The sequence below is a fragment of the Ischnura elegans genome, chromosome 8 (genome assembly GCF_921293095.1).
Source record: "Ischnura elegans chromosome 8, ioIscEleg1.1, whole genome shotgun sequence".
Taxonomy (NCBI): domain Eukaryota; kingdom Metazoa; phylum Arthropoda; class Insecta; order Odonata; family Coenagrionidae; genus Ischnura; species Ischnura elegans.
This window is the reverse complement of record NC_060253.1, coordinates 95,336,401-95,359,914: the sequence shown is the minus strand read 5'-3', so window position 1 is coordinate 95,359,914 and position 23,514 is coordinate 95,336,401. Positions and strand designations below refer to the sequence as shown.

General features: G+C 37.5%; 4 protein-coding genes across 5 annotated transcripts in view; 2 read left to right on the top strand and 2 right to left on the bottom strand.

Moving 5' to 3' along the window:
• LOC124163402 (cleavage stimulation factor subunit 1) overlaps positions 1-23,514 on the bottom strand; it is a 99,381-nt gene that overhangs the window by 17,136 nt on the left and 58,731 nt on the right. The window lies entirely within an intron of this gene.
• LOC124163404 (neprilysin-2-like) overlaps positions 1-23,514 on the top strand; it is an 85,268-nt gene that overhangs the window by 25,825 nt on the left and 35,929 nt on the right. The window lies entirely within an intron of this gene.
• LOC124163403 (myb/SANT-like DNA-binding domain-containing protein 3) lies at positions 5,803-9,281 on the top strand. The gene is made up of 4 exons (XM_046540286.1): positions 5,803-6,133; positions 6,748-7,030; positions 7,390-7,704; positions 8,899-9,281. Exons 1-4 carry the CDS (start codon positions 5,954-5,956, stop codon positions 9,072-9,074), a joined length of 954 nt encoding a protein of 317 aa, XP_046396242.1. The 5' UTR covers positions 5,803-5,953; the 3' UTR covers positions 9,075-9,281.
• LOC124163400 (putative nuclease HARBI1) lies at positions 10,537-13,400 on the bottom strand. Its single transcript, XM_046540284.1, has 6 exons — positions 12,736-13,400; positions 12,596-12,652; positions 12,274-12,492; positions 11,889-12,097; positions 11,497-11,788; positions 10,537-11,132 (listed from the first exon to the last, which is right to left on the bottom strand). Exons 1-6 carry the CDS (start codon positions 12,994-12,996, stop codon positions 10,761-10,763), a joined length of 1,410 nt encoding a protein of 469 aa, XP_046396240.1. The 5' UTR covers positions 12,997-13,400; the 3' UTR covers positions 10,537-10,760.

The window sequence follows — 23,514 nt, the reverse complement described above, 5'->3', positions numbered from 1 at the left end:
TTGCACTTGACGATAGCTTTTGCATGAGTATCTTCAACCCTTTTTCTTACTATTGATTGATTTTCCTTTTCGATTTTTATTGATTTTTGGCGAGCTATAAAAATTAAACCAAAAATCAACTTCAGTTTCACATGCCCTGAAGATTCTAAAATGATAATATAGCATTCCCGGTTCGAAATGAAAAAGGTATTTGTTTTGATTTTTGGCCAGCTTTTTTCGATTTCAGTCCATTGTGTGACGGGAGTCTGAAACAATTCCAGGGCACAGTGTTCGCGAAGGGAGTCGCGACACACCATTAAGACTCTCTCGCCTCACAGCTCAATAGGGTAGTTTCCTTCATCAAAGAAAACGAAAGGCATTGATTGCGATTCGTTACCCACCATTAGTGTATTCATAATAGACAAATTATTTGGTTTTAGAAATACCGGTTTAGACGAATGGCAATGGTCAAATTTTATCCTCATTTGAAAAAGGCCTGATTGGCGCCAATGCGATTCCACTCCACGTGACGTCACAGGGACTTAGTTTCTATACGAGTAGATAGGAATTTTACATTTTCTGAGTTTACCAATGCATGCATGAGGCACAGAGCTCAGGGAAACATGTATTAATAATCACTTATTAAAACCGGCTAAGATCGGAAAGTTTTCTTCGTTTGATAAGGTATTAATAAGCCTTATTTAAGCCAATCTCTACCAGCTAGCAGGGTACTCGGCTACCTGCCAGCATCCTGCGTCGTATCAGCGCTCAATGCCTCGCCCCAAGGTCACCTCACTTGCGGCAGCGGGAACCAGTACGACGTCACGTGGATATTTCCCGGCATTCATACTTACCCGTCGCGTTTTCGCGCGCTTAAAATTTTTCACTTTTCATTAAATCGCGAAAATTGGATACGAAAAATATATATCATCATATAAAAATCTAAAAGCGTGAAATGCGTACTCCTGGAGTAATAATCTTTCGATTTAGGCAATAAAAAATAATAGGAAACAACCCTATTTGCTGAGCCGCACATTTGAACGACTGACTCGCGCAGTGCTCATCACTATGCTGCGAAGTTTTAAGATCAGAGCAATGTCGACAGCGTGTGTACACTATGAATTCAATCGTCACGGAGACTTGATCAGAATAATCTCTGGCTCGTTGCATGATACTTTACAAATTGATTATTCTGTTTCGATTAGTGTCTGACTTAATGATAAATTCGTGAGAATTAACTGCCTACTTGTACGGTTTTCACTGTTGGTTTAAGTTTTACGCATAATAAAACTACCTTTGTCAGCAGTTGCGGTGGCGAATGGAGTAGATGTGAGACTATGTTGGTGATTGTTATTCGATCAAGCACCCGGCGTGGGAAATTTTTTTTTTAGTTTTTTACCCTGTACGGCCGTTTTACATTTATTTATGTAGTGCAAAATAATTTTAAATTTGCTGCAATAGCTTTATGAGGACAATTTTTTAACGATAATGAGTTATATAAAAGTTATGAATTGTGTAGTGTTATACGTATGATTTCTATGAATGACTAGTAAATTTTTAAGATTAGGGATTTGCATATGAGGGTAACCGTAATGGTGAAGTCCCAAAAAAGCCTATTGGCTAAGTAGATTGTTCCGGCTGAATAACAGCCTCGAATGTTTTCGCCCCTCCGCTTGTGGGGAGGTTTGTGGTGTTGTATGCTATACTCCATCACCCGCCTTCAAACTTATGAGTGGCTGCATCGAAAAAGCGCCACCATGGATACGGCAACACCTCCACCGACATAGAGGATTATCCTCGATCAAATGGCGAATCCTGATGTCCTCGGAATCGTGGCTCGCCGTTCTTCTTCGCCGGTTTATCAGTGACTCGTCGCCTTCTTTTTAAACGCCTTACTCAGTAATGAAAGGTATCAAGACCTACCCGAAGACGTCCGTCTTCTAAAATTGAGCGTTCGTACTGCTCTCATACAAACGGGAATTATAAACATTATATGCCCCTTATACCGGGGAAATAATTATATTCGTCACATTATGACAACGCACTTTAGATCCAACCACGAATTTTTCCCCATATTCTACGAAGCATGATTCGCCGACGACTCTCTTAGAATGGAGTTTACACTCGTCGGGACATCTGTGAACAAGCTCAGCATATTGGGAATTGAAAATGCCAATGGGCTCAATCGTTCCGGTGGTGTAGTCAGTAAAGGATCATGCAACGAGCCAAGGATCAGCGGCGCAGCGAGGAGGGGGTTTTGGGGGTTCTGCCCCCCCCCCCCCCAGAGCTCAGAGATATTTTTAAGTGTAATCAATTTTATTTTATTGGATTGATATTACTAATAGAATAGTGTAAGGATTATTAAATATCCTTCAGAAAGCCGTAAAACTCACCATTTTGAACCATTTATCCTAAAATTCCTCAATTTATTAACCTCGTACCTACCGCTTATCCTGGTGAGTATTCCGTACCCACACATACTCCGGTATTTGCTGCACCTAAACCCCCCAGCCTTAATAGGGTAGTTTCCTTCATAAAAGAAAATGAAAAGCATTGATTGCGATTCGTTACCCACCATTAATGTATTCAAAATATACAAATTATTTCGTTATAGAAATAGCGGTTTAGACGAATGGCTATGGTCCATTTTTATCCTCATTTGAAAAGGGCCTGATTGGCGCCCATGCGATGCCACTCCACGAGACGTCACAGAGACCTAGTTTCTATACGAGTAGATAGGAGTTTTACATCGTCTGAGATTACCAATACATGCATGAGGCGCAGAGCTCAGGAAAACATGTCTTAATAATCACTTATTAAAACTGGCTAAGGTCGGAAAGTTTTCTTCATTTGATAAGGTATTAATAATCCTTATTTAAGCCAAGCGCTACCAGCCAGCAGGGCACTCAGCTACCCGCTAGCAGCCTGCGTCGTATCAGCGCTCAACTCGCCTCAAGGTCACCTCACAGGGCGGCAGCGGGAACGAGAAATACGCCACATGAAAAGATTTCCCGGCATTCATACTTACGCGTCGCGTTTTCGCGCGCTTGAAAATTTTAACTTTTCATTTAATCGCGAAAAATAGATATCGTCATTTAAAAATCTAAAATCGTGAAATACTTACTCCAGGAGTAATAATCTTTCGCTTTAGGCAATAAAAAAATAATAGGAAACCACCCTATTCCTGACTGCGCCCCTGCCAGAGATTACACGGATCAAGTCTCCGTGACGATTGATTTTATGCTGCACAGGCACTCTGACATTTTTCTGATCTTAAAATGTTCGCAACACCAAGCACGAGGTCCAGAGGATGTTGCATGGCTAATGATTTCTTACGCGCTTATTCATTTGTCGAAACTCTACTCCTTTAATGCATAACCATTTCTGCAGTTTTCTGCGAATTGAATTTTGACTACCTTCTCCGCGTCTTCCAGCCCCGCTTCAAGGCCCCTAACATTAGCTGCATGTGCGATGTGTCACGGCCTTCTCTTCCAACCTTATTCCAAGGGGAATAAATCCCTCTGAAGTAGCGCAGTGCTAAGTAAAGGATGAATATCGAGCCGCGCAAACTCAGTAGTTTTCGATTGGGAAGCTTTGGGCTTCTGCGTATATTTATCGTCGTCGTACACATTAACCTAACGGAATGTTAGGATTGCCCTTACATTTTCCGACAAATGGTGCATTGCGCATGCCTAAATTTTTCAAATATTTCATTATTATCATGCAACTAATGCTATTGCGAAGTCTTAAAATATTTCACTACTGGCGTTTTCCGCTGTTTATTTAGTCCCTACTTTCGACTTGTAATGACTTGAATCAAATGAATACGCTTTTCCCCGTTCAACGGAAAACCTCTAAGATACCCTCACGCAGAATGAAATTATATTTTCGAGCAACCTTGAAAGCTCGGAGAAATAGGTTTTCTGTTTTCAATTCATATTGAAATGCCTTGCTCAATATTCTATGCCAAATAATAGTCTCCTGAGGATTGCTATGGAACAACTTAAAACAATGCAATTGAAAAGAAATGCGAAGTCGAATGGACTAAGGTTACGGAATAATTCAGGTCTTGTTCAGGCTTCAATTATTTCTTTCATGTGGATATCCGAATTTATTGATCAATTTGCTCTCATACTGAAATGAAATGATTAAATATACGTTTTTGAACTTTATAATTTCTTTAAAACTGGATTTTTAATCATAAAGATGATTCTTATGAACACATATTTGAATGTGAACATATACTAAAATTTGTTATTTAATTAAATAGGTGTATCTGAACTCAGCTTTAAATATTTTTAATCCTGTAAACTGACATAAAATGAGAATCAGAAGAGTATCAATTATGATTTTCATCTATTGCTAAGCAATTTAGAAAACTGCAAATATTACAGAAATTTGAAAGGGTTGAATGAACTTAATGGAAATCGTCTGTGTTTGAGTAAATAGAAAAGAATTCTTTTTCTATTATTTTTCCTTGATAATTAAATTATAATTAATAATTTCCTGGCCAAACGTGGGCTCATCTTACGGACTGATATATTTTTTCTCGTGTTTTCAGGCACAATCAATCTATTGATTCTTGAATCTAACTCCTCTGATTTAAGCGGAATGTTTTATTTTTTAGCGAATTGCTCTTCGCAAAGTATTTAATGCCCACAAATAAAGGCACTTGCTCTTTTTGTTTATGTAGACTGCTTTACGTGTTCATACATGTGTCAATTATGCAGCAATCGTGGAAGTAGATCCCTCGTAAGAAAGAAAAAGGAAATAATTTGCTGTATATGAGGACATTTTTTTTAATATTCGGCTGCTTACTAGAAATATTTGTTTGCTAAGACCATTGCAAGATTCTACCAAGCACTATAATTCACTGGATGATGAAAAAACTCTACCGAACCTCTTCATTTAAAGAGAATATTGCAAATTTAATAAGGAAATTAGCATTATGTCGCATTGAATCGTCTTTGAATGTAATCACAAAAATAAAATCACTTCATTGATAGGAAAAAGTGATGAGCTACTCATTTTTCATTTGCTACATCTTGGTTCTTAACTAAGTCTTTTCATCTTAAAACGGCAAACATCTTTACAAGATAAGCAGATTTTATAAATTAGAATGCAAAATAACATAACTGTCCCACAACTGCATTTCTGACGCGAAATTCCCACGCATAATTGAACTCTATTTAATTTCTGAACCTATCTTTAAAGTCATTAAAAGCCGAAGTAGTGACTTAATTAACAGCAGACAACGCCAATGTTTCTTCGAAATATCATCATTTCAATGATGATAATGAAATATTTTTAAAATGTATGCATAATGCACATTAAATTTAATGATGAAAATTTATTGGCAAGCCTAACATTCCGTTAGCTCCATGTTTTTGATGAAAGGAAACTTGATTTTTTGGAACCGTTCGAAATTGTAAATTTCCCCGTTCATTTTAAATTGTGGATGGATCGAATGTTCCTATTTCACTCACCTCTACTGCACATTACTCTACCTCCCATCTGTTGCCAGTGTACGACATCATGAGTACGCTACGCTGATTTTTCACGGCTTTTATTTAGTCTCAAGTTCCCAGCTGTTATGGCTGTATACTATGAGTTTCATGGCAATTTGCAGTTTCAGGCGATTAATTTCTCTTTACGATCATGGCATATCTACGGCTTGCTTAAGTGGAGGAGGGGATATGGGAGGGGAAAAGGGGCAGTTTTGGGGACTTTGGGCCGTATTTTTAAACGAATCTCTTTCTCTTACTCTTCGCCGGAGTGGGAAGAGTTAGAGATGTATCTCCACCTACTATTCGCAGTCAAGAACGTTCCTACAACGAAAGCAATCTCTTCCTCTTCGAAGTAGTGAGTGTTGAGCTGCTCGCTGAAATTCTCATATCTACGTCACGCGTCCTTGACGTTTCGTGTGACGTTTGCTGCCCACAGTTCATTGCGCGAAACATAAACAGACAGAAATATGGAGGACCGACGTATGGTTCGGCTCACAAGGGAAGAGACGAAGTTGTTGGTTGACATCATAGTTAAGCATCAGGAGGTTTTGGAGAGCAAGAAGACGGATGCATTATCAAATGCGAAGAAGGCGAAAGCCTGGTTGGATGTGCAGGAAGAATTTAATTCTAATGAATTTGTGCGGAAGGTAAGTAACTTTGGAAGTATGATGGTTATGAATGTATTGTGCGATTGTAGGAAAGGTTCTGCATAACTCGTATAACTCTGTTCAGAAGAAGGACTTTTTTGAACGCTACTTAAGTTCCTGGATCATTCATTGGCTTCGGGGTTTAGAATCGGTTGATAAATCTTTGAAGTTTGTTTTCCATTCTTTGCTGGAATCCTCAAGTGCATTTTGGTAGTAGATTGCAAAAAACCTTTGTGATTATGTCGCTGTCAGAGATTCACTTGTAACGTATTTCCCTTCATTAGCAATGCATGATGAAGTATGATTCACGCCATGCAATACAAATAAATGTTACTTTCCAACGCCGAAACCAAATACTTCACAACAATAATTCCATGTTATGGAATGCTATTGGAATTATTGTTGTGAGCTTTTGGTATCGGCGTGGTAGCGGTAATGATTACAACTACTCCACAATGGTGGCGGAGTAGTTGTAATTGTTAAAGTAAGTAATTTTTTAATAAACGTAGCATCATAAATTGTGGCTGTATTGATGGATATTGATTTTTAGTTTGTCCAGTAATTTATTTTGTGTCGTAAACCTCAATGTTAGCGATAATTTCTCGCCATTATAGCGCACCGCCAAGCAATTGAGGAAGAGTTGGGATAACCTGAAGATGAGAAAGAGGAAAGAGCTGGCTGATGAAAGGCAGGAGAGGATGAGGACTGGTGGCGGACCTATGCCGTCCACCAGCAGGGAAGATTTGCCACCAGAGATGGAAATTGCCATGTCGTCCATCTCCTACTCACCGCCGAATGCTGGAGACTGCGATGCATTGCCGGTCCCCAGCGTTTCCACGGTTGGTAGGGTTGGGACCTCGGAGTGTTTGCTTCCTCCCAACGTTTCTGAGATATCAGGCAAGTTGATTGAAAATAAGGATTATGTACCTATCATTAATGAAGGGAATTCCATAGTGTCACACTGAGATTAACAACAATCAAAAAAGTATCACATATAACATCTGCCAGCCAAAAATTAGTAGTGGTGTACAGTATCATGATTTTCCATGAAAGAATAACACTTCTTTAAAGAGAAATTTTACTGTATCGTACTAGCCTTTGTGTATTATGTTCTTATTTTCCTGCGACTTATGGAAGTTGTTATTGGATATCAAATATAATCAAGTTTAAGTTGAGTTTCTTGATACCATTTCCAGGAATGTTAAGTATCTCATGTTTTTCATTAATCAATGGTGTATTTTATGATGTTTCCTCAGATTGTGACGAAAGACCGGTAGAGGAAGCATACACTCCGAGGATTCAAGGTGCAGGGACCTCTTCCAGTTCCAAAAGGGCACGATTTACCAGGGAAGCGGCCATTGAGAAGGAGATGGAAGCTAGGCTGGAGCACATGGCATCTTATAATGAAAAGGAGGATGCCATCCAGCGGATCCGGAAGAGAGAAGCAGAGATTGCATGCGCAATCAAGGAACAGGAGCTAGCCAACGCCAAGGCTGCTGGAAAGACCATCCAGATGGAGGAGGATCTTAAGTATACAGCTTCAAACGGAGGAGGCGAAGCGGAAGCGTGTGGTACTTGTTATGATATATTACTATGCTGAAGATGAAACAAGTTTAGTAACAGCCAAATACATGAGTAGAATCTTAAATGTGAACGTGAGGCAATAATCATTCCTATTGTGAGTTCATAATGCATCAGTGTTCATTCCAAAATTTTTAATACACCTCTTGATGAATAACATTTCTGCAAATAGCTAACTTACAATAAGCATAGCATTCCTTTTAATTTCTAGGACATTCCATTGTTCTTTATCTTGTTGTTTGATGATGTGCTTGGAATAGTGATAAATGAAACATCTACAGCATGAAATAATATCTCTACCAGTGGCAGACTGCTTTTGGAGGGAATACCTCCAGTTCTTCATGAACACATTTCTGTTTCCACTCATTCCATTTGCCCGTTATTGAAGTTTTTTATTATCCCCCATTAAAAGATTAAATTCATTAAGGTATGAAGTACTTCCTTTAATTTGGTTTTATTTAAAATTTCACTGAAGTGTGTATTGACAGGAATTGACAATGAAGCTTAAGGTACTTTCTCATTGGTTCTTGAATAATGCATGTCTTGGTCACACATCTTTTTTATTTTTTGATTTCTCTATTTTCTCTTAATAGCTTTTAATTATAGGACTGGCATGTCTTTATTTTTCAATAACTTTAAAATACTGGAAAATAAAAAAGTTATTTCTTACTGGATTCATTACTTGGTTACTCATTATCCCTAATATGTGCGTTCTTTCACCTAGGTAAAGGTGTTGCCAGCGTATTTCTTGTTAAAATTCTCCATTATCTTGTTATCTGTAAAGTTATTTGCTTATGATTCTAATCCAATGGCTATTCAGGAAAGTACATTCATTAAAATCAGCCAATTTTAGGGATAATGAAAACAAAATATATGTATGTTAAGTTTGATGCATGTTTCAGTTTTCTGCAGAATTGGCATATTAGTTGTGGGAACTCAAACTTTCAAATGCATAGCCAACTTTTCATTGCATGAAGTCTTGCAGTTATGAAACCCAGCATGATAACATTTAATCCATGCAATGCTCCCTTAAATGAATGATTGTAAATAAAAGCATGTGAATGACCATTGTATTTGCATATTGATATGAAGTTGTAATGCATGATTTGAGGGGCCAAATTACATCTGTATTGTTGTGTGGAGTTTGTATGCATCATATGCTTATATGCCAACTTCTTTGTAAGCTTTCAGATACACCTCTATGAATTCCTCCTCTATCTTGGCGTTGGTGTGCTTCCTGTTCCTGCTTCTCTCTCCCGGACTGCTGGATGCGTCTGTGTCATTTAAGATGCCATTACTCCCGCCTGCTTCCATGCCTTCTCATGGACCATTTCCCCTGGTGATGGTGCCCTTTTTGTAACTGGAAAGAGATCCTCTGCACCTGCATGACTATTTTCCATCCTGCTTGACTCCTGCCTTTCATTAGCCATATCCCAACTCTTCCTCATGTAATTCTGCACATCCAACCAGCAATTTTGCCTTCTTTGCATTTGATTTTGCATCGTCTTCTTGCTCTCAGAAATATGTTTTGTCTGTCAACCAACAACTTCGTCCTTCCTTTGTAATTATTTTGTATTTATTTATTTATTTTTAAATAAAGTTTAATTCAATTGAACATGGATAATGTTATTTAGCTGCATTTCCCATTCCTTTCATTACTCTTTCTTTCAATCTGTTCAGGTAATTCGGTGACGTAGGTAAAAGCAATACGTAATGTAATAATTATATTTAATTTTATGCATTCCTTTCTCACCATGAGTGGTCACCATTAAAGGTGTAGTTTTGTGGTTTAATACAAAGCAGTTTTTGGATCACTTTAACATGTTGCTGAAGGTAACACAAACTATTCATTGGAAAAACTTTCGTTTAGCAAATTGAGTGAGTGATATTTATGTTGACATGTCAGTCATTAATGCATCATGGTTAACCATAGTGACTCTAGCATATAGTTGCTTTCATGTGAACGATCTCTCTTAATACCTCCCATGAATGAAAATAATTTAATGCTAATGAAATACTATGCTTACACAACTCCCCTAATTAGTAATTTCACTGCTGTGCAAGGTATTGCTGCCTTTGTAGGAGGCTTTTTTTTAGATTTCATTTGATATTCTATGTAGTTTATCACATCTGTCATTAATATGAAGGTTGATTGAGTATAGCTCTTGATTCAATTCTCCAATGTACTAGTGGTCCATTGCTGACATCAAGTTCCTGCTTTACATTTTTTATTACCTTCTCCTTGTTGTAAGATATGTTAGCAGCATAGAATATGGAAAGTGGGTAGATCTTGAATAGCCCTCCCCTGTTGCTCTTCCCTATGATCAGTCCTACAATCATACAGTCATGTTTCATTATGGGGACTGACTACCTCTTCAGGTTTTAATGAAAAGTAATTTTGCTAAGGTTTTCTTTAAATGATGCTAATTTCAATACAGAATTGTTTAATTTTATTAATTTCCTGAAATTTAATTGTCAAAGCCCATTTTTTGTCATATTATCTGATTACCTATTCATCGTTCATGATTATTTTTCCATGACATTGTATTTCCTCACAAATATGAAATGGACAAATTGAAAGGGCATAACATGGTCCGATGGTCCATGGATGTGCCTGCTAGATAAATTTTAGTATGTATAATACATAAAACATTAAATTAATTTCCACGCAGATAGAGGCCTGAAATTAGGGTTATAGCCATGAGAAGTAATTATAGCTCTTTTCATATGCTTCATTTTGCTATCCATATTCATGCATTGCAAGGAACATGCAAAACTTGTGGGAGCCTAGAGCAAAAAGGGAAATGAAGGAACTACATACATGGTTTTAAATCAGAATAACATAATTTATTTATTAAGATCCATTGCAATTGAACAATTCACTATGAAAGTACGTGATGGCAGACACGTGCATTTATGTTGGAAGAATACACAAAAGGGATTGGCAGAATCCCATTAATTCAGAAGTAGAATTCCTCAGCAACCGCGGTTTGCCTCATCCGGATATTTTCAAACCATAATTTGCCTCGAGATGAAGTTGCCAATTTCAGCATAAGATACTGCGCAATGCAAGCAGTCCTGGAGTTGTGGATTGCACTGCAACCATGCTCCCTACTCGGCGAATTGTACAGAGATGTTTTACCCAATAATAGAAATAATGGATATGTTTACAAATGACAAGTTGAAGCTCATGATGCAAAATTTTCCAAAAAAGATGGCATGCATAGACCAATGAGACAAATGATATCCTTGGAGTCAGTAAGTATCCTCTATACCTTAGGTCTGCTTCCTGGGACAAGGTGCCATGCCACATGAAGTTATTTACTTCACACAAGATTTTTGGGGTCGTGAAGTTCTTCTCATTGTGTTTATGCAGAATCAAATCCAATGCCACGTTCTGAGGTTCAAGAACATTGACCTATTTAAAAGAAAAATGACATTGTATGATTTCGTTAGAACATGCATAGGTACCTTACAATTTCAGGGCTACATATAATGAGTAATCTAAGTCAATAGTACATTGTTGTTAGATCTGAAGATTAACATGGTGAATTCTCAATGGAGTACACTGAATATAATCTTAAATCAAATCGAATCATATTTTATCAGTGAGCTTTCAAAATAAATGAAATTATGGAAGTTAAAATTGAAATCTTTCCAGCCATTGTCATACATATCTCAATTTCTGCATATCATTTCCTTCTTTGATATCACATAAAGTAAGCCAAATGGAGTTGAAATGGTAATTTTCATATCATATTAATTTTCCCAAAAATAATTACCTCTTCACCAAAATGCCTCTCTATGAATGCCGCCCGGATGGCATTTGGGCGACCGTGAACAGGTTGGAGTCTTTGTACAGGGACTTCCAACCTGGGCATAGCTGGCATACGATCAGGCATAGGATCATGATTCTGCATAGCCACATTGCGAAGAACTGCACAAGCCAAAATGACCTTCTGTGCAGTAAATAACTTCACGCGGAGCTTCATACTGATGCATGGAAATCTACGTTTCCACACCCAAAATGTACGCTCCACTGTGCACCTTGTCCTAATGTGGGAGATGTTGTACCTGAAAGGTTAGTTTTCATAAATCACCATACTTAAGGCATTGAGGTGCTATAACTTTTGTCAAAATTACAACGTGAATCACAAATTCTCTCTTTATTTACCTCCTCTCAGAAGCAGACACTGGTCTTAAAACTGGTGTGAAAAGATATGGCAATAGAGGATACCCACTATCTCCTAGCAGGATGCCCTTCACCTCATTGGTCTCAAATTTCAGCTTAAGGCGACTATTGTGGAAAATTCTAGCATCATGAGCTGAACCTTGCCATCTGCAAACTATATCCATTATTTCCATACTTGGACCGGCAACGACCTAAATTAAAATGAAATTATAAGATTCCACTTTAGCACTTGTTGACATAAAAACAATGAAATTGCATTCTAAATAGTAGTGCAGAAGAAACTTGAATAAATAGTAGTGTAACATCGAGAAATCTAACAACTTGGTGCAACATGATGACGATAAATTGGTAAATAAAATATACATACCTGCACATTTAGGGAAAACCACCCCTTCCGGTTTCTGTACAACTCGCCAAACTCCCCCCCCGGACTCACAATCGGAACATGGGTGCAGTCGATACAACCCACCACTCCAGGAAATTGACCTTTTTCGTAAAAAGATCTCTTGCATCGAGCAGTATCTTCATCTGAACTTGGAAACTTCATGTGCCGAGGTAATACTGCCACCAGGTCATTACTGATGCTCTGTAATGATTACCAAATATTTGTCATGAAACGCCTTATAACTCTCCCCCCACAAATGGAAATTTTACGCTCATACAAGTACCAAACTAAGGAGAAAGCATACCTTAATAATTTTGCACACCGTCCCCTGAGTAACCCCGGCCAGATCGCCGCAAACTAACTACAAAAGGGATTTGAATATGTATTACATGATCAACGCGACAAAAAAACATTTATAAATATTACGTAAAAGATACCACATACCTGGAATGACCCGGTGGCGTAAAACCTCAAGGCAATTAGCAGCTTCAAAATATCCGGAATCGGCAAACCACGGTTGCTTAAACGCTCACTCCTCACATAAGGTAATAAAACGTCTGAGACCGTTCTCTTCGAGAAGCGATACCTCTGGAGGAATTCCGCTTCTGAATAAAACTCAATGGGATTCTGCCTATCCCTTAGGTGCATTCTTCCAACATAAATATACGGCTCTTCCATCACGTACCTTGCAAATGCTGCGTCCATGTTGATGCAATGTTTGTTTACTTCATTGCTATTACGGACTTCACTTTTTCGTTCTTTTTATACGTTTCCTTATAACAGGCATATATGATGAAATAAATAAACATCAACCGGTTAAAGAAGCGACATTTTAACTACATTATGATCGCATATTGCCACATGTGTCTAAAAAAAAATGCCAAAATCCGGAGGTGATCAACGCATTCCGCCATGTTAGGCCTTGAAACCGTTCCTACAATTTAGTAGCATGGTCTGAGCCATGCTCAAAATAGTAGGGAGACAATCGGTATGCTTGTAGATAGAGCTGGTCCTACAAACGAAGAGGTTCGTTTAAAAAACGCTTAGAGGTTGACTTCCCCCTAGTAACGCGTCATACGGGAAGAGTCGTTCCTCTAGGAACGTCTTAAAATACGGCCCTTTGCGTTTTCAGAAGGGGTATAGTCCCAAAGGGTTTTTAAAAAGTTCGTTCTGCGTCGCTGCGAAAGATTTTTCAAACTGGGGAAGGTATGATTTGGGAATGGTGAGAAGGGGAGTTATCTTCAGGTCTTTCCTGATATTTCTGTTGGAAAGAAACCATGGTGCCCCAACAATTCTTCTTATGATGACATTTTCGGCAGATTGTATTCGTTTTAGGTGCATCGCTGCAGCGTGGAGCCAGGCCGGGGATGCGTAAGGCACGATAGGCTTGATGCAGCTTTTGTATAGGAGCAGTTTTGTTTTGAGGCTCAGTGGCGAGGTAGATTTTAGAAGAGGTCGCAGAGCTGCGTGTATTCCTTTCGCCTTGTTGATTGAAGATTTAATGTGGTCGTTCCAGGTTAGCCGTTTGTCCATGTGGACGCCAAGGACTTTAGTGGATTGTTCTTTCGGGATTCTTTGGTCGTCATCATGAGTCACTTCCCTCATTTCCATTATATTTAGGAAACACTCCGTAGCGAAGGAAACCCTCCCACTTTCCTCGTCTCTCAAATCCAGCAAATCCCTTTCCCGGAACCCTACATTCGCCCTTTGTATATCTGTAGGCTGTCATCTTAGAATCATATACTTGAAAATGGCATTATGGTCTGAAACCTAGGTCTGTCGAAATAAAAGATCGTGGAAAGAAGACTAAGAGATTTCATTACATTAAAGAAGGAAAAATTGTTAACCGACGCCATGACCTAACCGAAAGAAGCCGTGTCTTTCCCCTTCGGCGTGATGCAATTCGAAGCCGATGCGATGATGGGTAAAAGTTTGAATCAGCGCTGAGGAACTAAAGAGAACTCAGTAGCTAGATGTCCATGCGTGCGGTGTGTTGACTTCCGTAATTTGTGAATTCTGTTCCTTACTTCCAATAATCTGTAACATGTGATTCCAGTTATTTGCAAATGCAACAAACGGGAATTTTCCCTGTGCACTGTGAAGAAGTGAATTGCTCTACAAGATGTTGGCAATAATCTCAATATTGAAACCTCTTGATCAGTGCATGATCAACAGTGTTGAAAGTGCGTTCATTGGTGTACGTATGGAATTATATTGTGGGAATGGTGTGATGACGTGTTTCTTGGTACCGTGGGGGTTGTGTAAGAGGAATAAACTGCCCGACGGAATTTCAGAATCTGCCTTCATTCCCTTAAAAAGTGGGAAAATGGCCACATGTCAAAGGTAACATTAATAGTTTAAATAGTTATCGCATTTTAAAACATATATTTCGATGCAAGCACTTGTTTATGGGAAAACGGATATTTTGCAGTTATAAATTACATTGTGTCTATATTGATTTATTTGCGTTATATAGCTGTGGTTGAATGCAGTTTATACAACATTTTTTATGAGCGATACCACAGTATTTCCAGTACCACCGTATACATCCCGTATTTCTCCCCTGATCGCACTAGTTCTTAATTCATTTGTTGCTTGTGCCGACATGAACTCACCAGTAATCCCCAGTAAAGAGAGGGAAATGATGAAAAGACTGAGTATCATAGAATTATGTCGGTAACTTATATGGGAAAAGCCAATGGATTTTCATTTCTTAAGTAAACTCAACCAATTCATCGCGATCGAAATTTTTTAATGTGTGTAATCCTAATGACATATTTGGAAATATTGATATTTTGTACGGGGATATTTCTTTTGCTACATTGTGACGAGTTTCAAATGCAAAGAAGCGTAAGCTACATATAATGCAAGTTTAATGGACAATAAAAACTATTATTAAAATGCCGCGTCAACGTCCTCACGCATGATTCAATAAACTAATTAAGGCAATGGAAATTTAATTTTTCTTTACCTTTCTCACTATCAGCGGTGGGAAGCCCCTCGTAGTTATTGTGTAAGCTTGTATTTTTAAACGAATACCACTGAAAAGGTTAAAATGCAGGTCATATTTAAAGTCACTGGTGAGGTGGCATGACTGTGTTTTATTTTTTGAAGACTATATATTTGACCCATAGCTTACGATTCTTCCTTTCGAGTGACAAATTAAACTAACGGTCTCTAATCATAAGTCGTATTTCTGAATTAAACTCAATTATTGTTATCATTAATATTAGGAAGAAATCTACATTTAAGACTATATTTTCAGGGGTGGCAACCAAATAATTTTGAAAGGAGATTTATAACAAAATTCATGGAGCTCATAAAAAATTTCATTTCTTTCCGACGCATTGTTCTGGGTCTTCGTGTTAAAGGATACGGAGTTGATACTTATACCTTAAGGAACAAGTGTCGGTGGAAAACCTCATCCCGTATTCTAAATTATTAAATTAATTACCGTGACTCGATGAATAGGTACTTGAATTCATAGGCAACCTGGTCGTAAGCACTATTGTAAATCCCATACCATCAAGAAGAGGTAGTTATAAGTAAGTATTGAAAGCGTGCTAATTCGAACATTACTTATTGTGCAATTAAAACCATTTTTCATACGTTCTGAGTTACAGCTAGGAAAATATTGCATCAATGAGAAGAAGTTAGGCTCGACATGCAATATGGTTTTAAAGAAGGTTACGGAAACTGATATAAACACGAACTTTTAAGATTTCCACGTCTTTTTGAATATTTTGTAAACGTAGTTTTTTTGTAAATATTGAAGATAGCTTTGGGTATTCCGATATCGCAAGCGTTTCTAAACGCCTGACGTTAGTGTATCTGCCTCACGACCCATCTAAACTACAGCACAGGAGTGATGGTTTTTTTATCACTTTCACTGTTTTTTTATAAATTGTGATATGGCACCGTTTTGAAATCATGGGAATTTTCGTTAATCCGAACCAATTTGGACGAAACAATTTGAAATACTTGATTGCTCGGATATGGACTACAAAGAGAAAAAGAATACCGGTTTGAAACGGAATAAGGGAACGAAGGGAAGGGAACGAAACACAAGGGAACGAAGTGCATAGGATCACGTTACTGCACAAGACTGTACTCGACGTACCTCTTCTTCGACGCATCATACTGCTAGCTCGCTGCCTCGCGTTCGGCAGTCATTTCTATTCCACTAATGTAAGTTGGTGCGCAAAAAAACTCATCTATTTTGTGTTTGCAATGCATTAGCTGATAGCATGCTCTCGCAGTTCTTTCAAGAAAAGATTTCTCTCAATTCATATTTTCAACGATTTTCGTCAAACGCATACTGCAGTGTCTGTGACCATCATCGCAGCCTTCATCCTCCGCCGACCACCTCCCTCCTATATATCGCGGTTGCCCTCACAATTTCAAAGACTCTGAATAGCACACGCTAAGGTCCTTTTCGTGGTTTACGGTGCGCCCTTCAACGCCCTTCCGTCCAAGGGCAAGTGAAATTCACTCAATTAACCACAAGGGAATGCCTTTTTTCAATCTGGAGAATTAATAAGTTCAATTCTTATAGCAAAGAGCTTCCATTTTTATAAGGGCAAAAATTTATACTTAACGCTTCAATTTTTAGTTATGAATCGTCATATTGTAAAGCCATTTAGAATATTAGAGACATTGCCCGTTTGTGGGAAATCTTGGAAGAGGGTAAATAACTGTGTTTAATGAAGTAGAGGGAAACCGTTACGAACCTCAATATTTATTGAGCTTTGGTGTCGATAAAGAAATTTTTGAATTCAAAGCATTTTAATTGCGCAATCATGATATATTAAATCGGTATCTTCAATGTTTAATTTCAATGGCATTCATTAATCTACATCTATATAATACCCTGCGAGCCACCTCTAGGGTGTTTGGCAGGGGGTGATCAATCACCAGCATGCAGCATGCATTTGGACTCCCACATACACACCACACCGTCCAAAAAACGTCCCGTATAATAACAAACTATACTACTATATGCTGTTAGAAATAATAATTGAATTAAGAAACATGCATTAAGTTTTACATAGGTTAGTAGGCTACACTACAAGTCATGCAATCTATTTACGAGTTCTATTGCCGCCGTTATAATCTCTTATTGATCGTGGAAAAAATGACGTTCGGAATCTGTCTGTTCTGCAATCTATCTCTCTTATTTTATTTATATGATCTGATCTACTGTAGTATGTTGGCGTCCGTAAGATATGGTCAACTTCATCAGAAAAGACACTGCTCTTGAATTTATCTAAAAGGTTTAGTCTATTTTTCAATCTACGGTCCGACAGAGATTCCCATCCGAGTTTATCTAAGAGGTCAGTTCCACTAACAAGACTATCGTAACGACCTTTCACATACCTGGCAGCTCTTCTTTGCACGCGTTCTAACTCTGTTATTAAGCCTTTTTCATGAGGGTCCCAAACACTGGCAGCGTATTCCAAATGTGGTCTAATGAGGGAAAAGTAGCTAATTTCTCTCACTTTGGCGTCGCACTTTCCTAATATTCTTTTAACAAAACCCATTTTACGATTGGCTTGACCGGTTATTTCTCGAATATGTTTATTCAACGATAGATCATTATTGAGTCTAACTCCTAGATATTTCACGGATTCGACAGTCTCTAATTGGGTGCCCCGAATGATATAGCTACGTTGTAGGGAGTTATTCTTCTTCCAGAAATTCATTACGACGCATTTTTTCAAATTTAATTCTAACTGCCTAGCATCGCACCAAGCTTGGATAGCAGCAAGGTCATTCGTTAGTTCATCTATATCTTTGCTGGAACGGATTTCTCTGTAAACTACAGCGTCGTCTGCAAATAATCGTAACTTACTGTGTACTACTTCGCCAATGTCGTTTATATAAAGAAGGAATAGGAGTGGGCCTATGACACTACCCTGAGGAACGCCAGAAGTGACTCTAACCTCATTGGAGACTGCACCGTCTAATACTACTCTTTGGACGCGGTCGCTCATAAATTCTCTAATCCAGGAAATGACATCTTCGTCTAGGCCGTAAGATTTCAGTTTCATTATTAACTCTCCGTGGGGTACTTTATCAAATGCCTTTTGAAATCAAGAAAAATCGCGTCTACTGGAATGTTGTCTTCCCCGGAGACTAAAATATCGTGGGCGAAAAGCGCTAACTGAGTTTCGCACGATCTGCTTTTCCTGAATCCATGTTGAGTTCCCATTAATAAGTTTTGCGCGTCCAGGTGTTTCATTACCGAGCTGACTAGGATGTGTTCAAGGACTTTGCAAGAGATGGACGTTAAAGATATCGGCCTGTAATTAGATGGCTGTTCCTTGTCTCCACTTTTAAATATTGGCGTTAAATATTAATGACCATATCCGTGGACTAATTGCTCATTCGTGTTTCACCACCAAACGTTTCCCCCCCTTAAAAAGACGTGGTTTTGCGACTTTAATAAGACCTTTGCAACAAATCGTTTGTAAAAAAAAGATGAACTAGATAAAAACCACCGCCGTTCAGCGATAGAGGCATTTATTTATACAGTTGTGGGCCTGTAGTTGTATTCGTCGACGGCTTCGTCTTCGCTAATATTTTTATCGCATACGGGTGTCAACCTTACACCATGAAATAGGCCTTTGCATATGTTCGCCATAGTCATTGATAGCGTGAGGCCCAGCGTGTGTTCTAGAGGAGGGTGGATGTCGGTTAAGGACAGAAGGAACATCTGATTACGACGCTGAAAAGGTAGTCAGATGTGACTACAGAGTCAAATGCCCCAGTGGACAGTGGCGCAGCGAGGGGGGGGATTTTGGGGTTAAACCGCCCCCCCCCCCCAGAGCTCCGAGAATTTTTAAAGTTTAATCCATTTTACTTAATTCGACTAGTAGTACTTATACGATAAAGTAAGGATTATAAAAATATTCCTCAGAAGGCCGTAAACCTTAACATTTTGAACCATTTATCTTAAATTTTTCCGAGTGAGGAACCCCGCACCTCCCGCTTCCCCTGGTGGGTATTCCATACCCCCTAACTCCCCAGTATTAGTTGTGCCTAAAACCCCCCATAGCCCCAATTCCTAGCTGCGCCCCTGCCCGTGGCTATGCCTGATAGGAGTTGAATTTCAACAAATGAATAAGCGCGTTAAAATTCCATAGCTATGCTACGTCCTCTGGACCTCGTGCTATGTGTTGCGAAGTTTTAAGATGAGAAAAATGTCCACAATGGGTGTGCAGCATGAAACCATCCGTCGCGGAGACTTGATCCGTGTAGTCTCTGGCTCTATGCACGATGCTTTACCCACTACATCACCGGGACGATTGAGCCCTCAGGCAGTTTCAATTCCCAATACGTAGGGCGTGTTCACAGTGGCGGATACGTATGGGGGCGCAGGGGTGCGCGCCCCCCAATAGGGTAGTTTCCTTCATCAAAGAAAACGAAAGGCATTGATTGCGATTCGTTACCCACCATTAGCGTATTCATATGATACAAATTATTTGGTTTTAGAAATACCGGTTTAGACGAATGGCAAGAGTCAATTTTTATCCTCATTTGAAAAAGGCCAGATTGGTGCCCATGCGATGCCACTCCACGTGACGTCACAGGGACCTAGTTTCTATACGAGTAGATAGGAGTTGTACATAATCTGAGATTACCAATGCATGCATGAGGCACAGAGCTCAGGGGAACATGTCTTAATAATCACCTATTAAAATTGCCTAAGGTCGGAAACTTTTCTTCGTTTGATAAGGTATTCATAATCCTTATTAATTAAGATATTTCTAATCATAGTGGGTCTAAATTGTGTACACCTATTCAAAGTTATGTCGTTAAATATACCCAGAAAATACTATTTTCGGAATGGAGTATTTTTAATTGCTGGCAATAATTTTTCGTTTGTTAGTAGCATATTCTGTGACATTTTTGAAAGTAACAAAAAGAAATGGATGGACATTTCTAAACATTGTAAGGATATATCGTGTTCCCCTATTCAAAGTTATCTCGTTAAAATCTACCCAGATATACATACTTTATGAATGGAGGAATTTAATTTCTGGCAATAATTTTGCGTTTGTTCGATGACATTTTTGAAATAAATATAAAAATGGGGGGATATTTATAACCATAGTAAGTCTAATTTGTGTTCAACTGTTCAAAGTCATTTCGTAAAAAATCTACCCAGACACACTGATTTTTTTCATGGAAAATTTTTAATTGCCGGCAATAAACTTTGCGTTTGTTGGTGGCATAATCTGTGACTTTTTTGATAGTAACAAAAAATGGATGGATATTTTTAACCATAGTGAGTATAATTGTGTTCACCTGTTCAATGTCATCTCGTTAAAAACTACCCATCAGACGGATTTTATGAATAGAGGATGTTTAATTGCTGGCAATAATTTTGCTTTTGTTAGTAGCATATTCTGTGACATTTTGGAAAGTGATTAAAAAATGGACGTATATTTATAAAAATTGTTAAGTTAAATTGTCTTCACTATTCATAATTGTCTAATTTAAATCTACCCACATTATCAAATTATATGAATGTAGGAATTATATCACTGGCAATTATTTAGTTTTTATAAATAGCAAATTCTGTGACATTTTTGAATGTGATAAAAATATGGATGGATATTTCTAACCATAGTGAGTCTTAGTTGTTTTCACGTATTCAAAGGTATCTCGTGAAAGTCTACCCAGACAAACGGATTTTATGAACGGAAGATTCTTAATTGCTGGCAATAATTTTGCATTCCTTCGTAGCATGTTCCATGAAAATTTTGGAAGTAATTAAAAAATCGATCTACATTTATGAACATTACGAGGATAAATTTGTGCTTACCTATTGAAATTTATCGTGTTAAAATCTATACGAACAAACGGATTTTATGAATGGATGAATTTTAATTGCTGGCTATAATTTTGCGTCTGTTAGTAGCATATTCTGTGACATTTTTGAAAGAAGAATAAAAAAATAAATGCATACTTATAAACATTGTAAGGATACATTGTCTCTCCCTTTTCAAAGTTGTCTCATTCAAATCTAACCAGATTAACAGATTTTATGAATGGAGGAATTTAATCGCTGGCAATAATTTAGCGTTCATTAGTAGCATATTCTGTGGCATTTTTGAAAGTAATAAAAAAATTCGATGTACATTTCTTAACATCCTGAGGATAATTTGTGTTCACCTTTTCAAAGTTATCTCGTTAAAATCTACCCAGTGATACGGATTGTATGAATTTTTCATAGCTGGCTAAACTTTTGCGTTTTTTAGAATCACATTCGGTCACTGTTTGAAGTCTTTGTAATCTAGTTTGAATTCCCACCAATTCAATTCGTTCTTCCTTTATTTATAGAGTAAGTCAAATTTGTGTTAAGTCAAATTTTGTAACTGCCCCCACGTGTTCCGGCACGAGGGTAGTCAGTCAGCCTTTGGTCGCCAGGTAGAACGGTCGAACGGGAGAGTTCTCCTTTTTTGTAATATATAGCATTTTCAATCATCATAAACCGCCTGGTCCTTCGTTTACATATTTATCATTTATCTTTGTGCCCATCGCGTACAGTCACCTTTTTGAAAGTAATAATGAAATGGATGGATATTTCTAGCTATAGTGAGTACAAATTGTTTTCACCTCTTCGAATTTATCTCGTAATAATAGACCTTGACGTACGCATTTAATGAATGCAGGATTTTTAAATGCTGTCAATATTATGCGTTAGTTAGTAGCATATTCTGTGATATTTTTGAATTTTATACGAAAAATAGATAGACACTTCCTAATATTGGGTATAAATTTTCTTCACCTTATAAATATAATCTCCTGAAAATATTCCTAGAAATCCAGGTTTTATTGATGTAGGATTTTTATTTGGTGGTAAATATTTTTAGTTTTGCAGGAGCATATTCTTCAATATTTTTGAAGGGAATGAGAAAAATGGATTGATACTTCATACCATAATGGGTACCAACCGTTTTACTTTGCAAATTTATCTCGTTAAAATCTACTTAGAAATAAGGATTTACTGAATGGAGGATTGATAATTGCTAGCAATAATTTTGAGTTATGTATTAGCATATTCGGCGTTATTTTGTAAAGGTAATCAGAAAAAATGGATTGATACTTCTAACCACATTGGGTGTAAATCGTCTATACAACTTGAAAATTGTCCCTTGAAAATCTACCTAAAAATAGAGATTTTACGGGTGAAGGAAGTTTATTTAGTAACCATATTTTGAACTTTGTATGGTCTCCTTTTGTTCAAAAGGGTAATTTACATACGTATTATCCAGCAATAATTTTGAATTTTGTTTTGGCATATTACGTGATACATTTCAAAGTATCGAGAAAATTGGATTTTTACTTCTTAGCTTGTTTGTTAATAATGGTCTTAACTTTTAGGAGGATTATCTTTTGAAAATCGATTAAGTTATGCCGATTTTTTCATTGATCACGCAATATTTTAAGTATCTATTTGCTTTTATTTTATTTTTGCTAGTTGTGAGCATATGTATTGAAAATCGTCTTTACTTTATTAAAAACATATCTCGTGTAGATCGGCAAAGGTATACGCATTTTTTTAATAGGATGTTTTCCTTTTAACATTAGTTTTAAATTTTCTTGCTGGAATTTTCTGTTATATTTTCAAAAGTATCGAGAGAAATTGATTGATGCTTCTAACGTAGTGGGTGTTAATCGTCATGAGTGTTTAATAGTTATCTCGTGGGAGTCTACCTTGAAATAGGAATTTTGTGAATGGAGGAATTTTATTTGCTAGAAATATTTTTGAATTTGTAGTAGTATTTTTGCCATATTTTTTTATGCTACGAGAAAAATGGATTGAAACTTCAAAGCATATTGTGTAGTTATTGGCTTGACTTTTTAAAAGTTATCTGGTCAACCACGGGTTGGAAATACGGATTGCATGAATGGAGGATGGTTATTATCCATCAGTATTTGAATTATGTAGTAGCATATTCATTGCTATTTTAAAAGCATGTGGGATAAATGATTTATTACTTCTAGGCATATTTGTTTAACATTTTAAAAGCTATCCGACGAAAATCCGCCGAGAAATATGGATTGTATGAATGGAGGATGGTTATTGGTAGCTATTATTTTGAATTTTGTAGTTGCATAATCTAAGATATTTTTTAAATTAATGAGAAAAATGGATTGATACTTCTAACCATATTGGATGTTAATCACTATAACTTTTTAAATATTATCTCG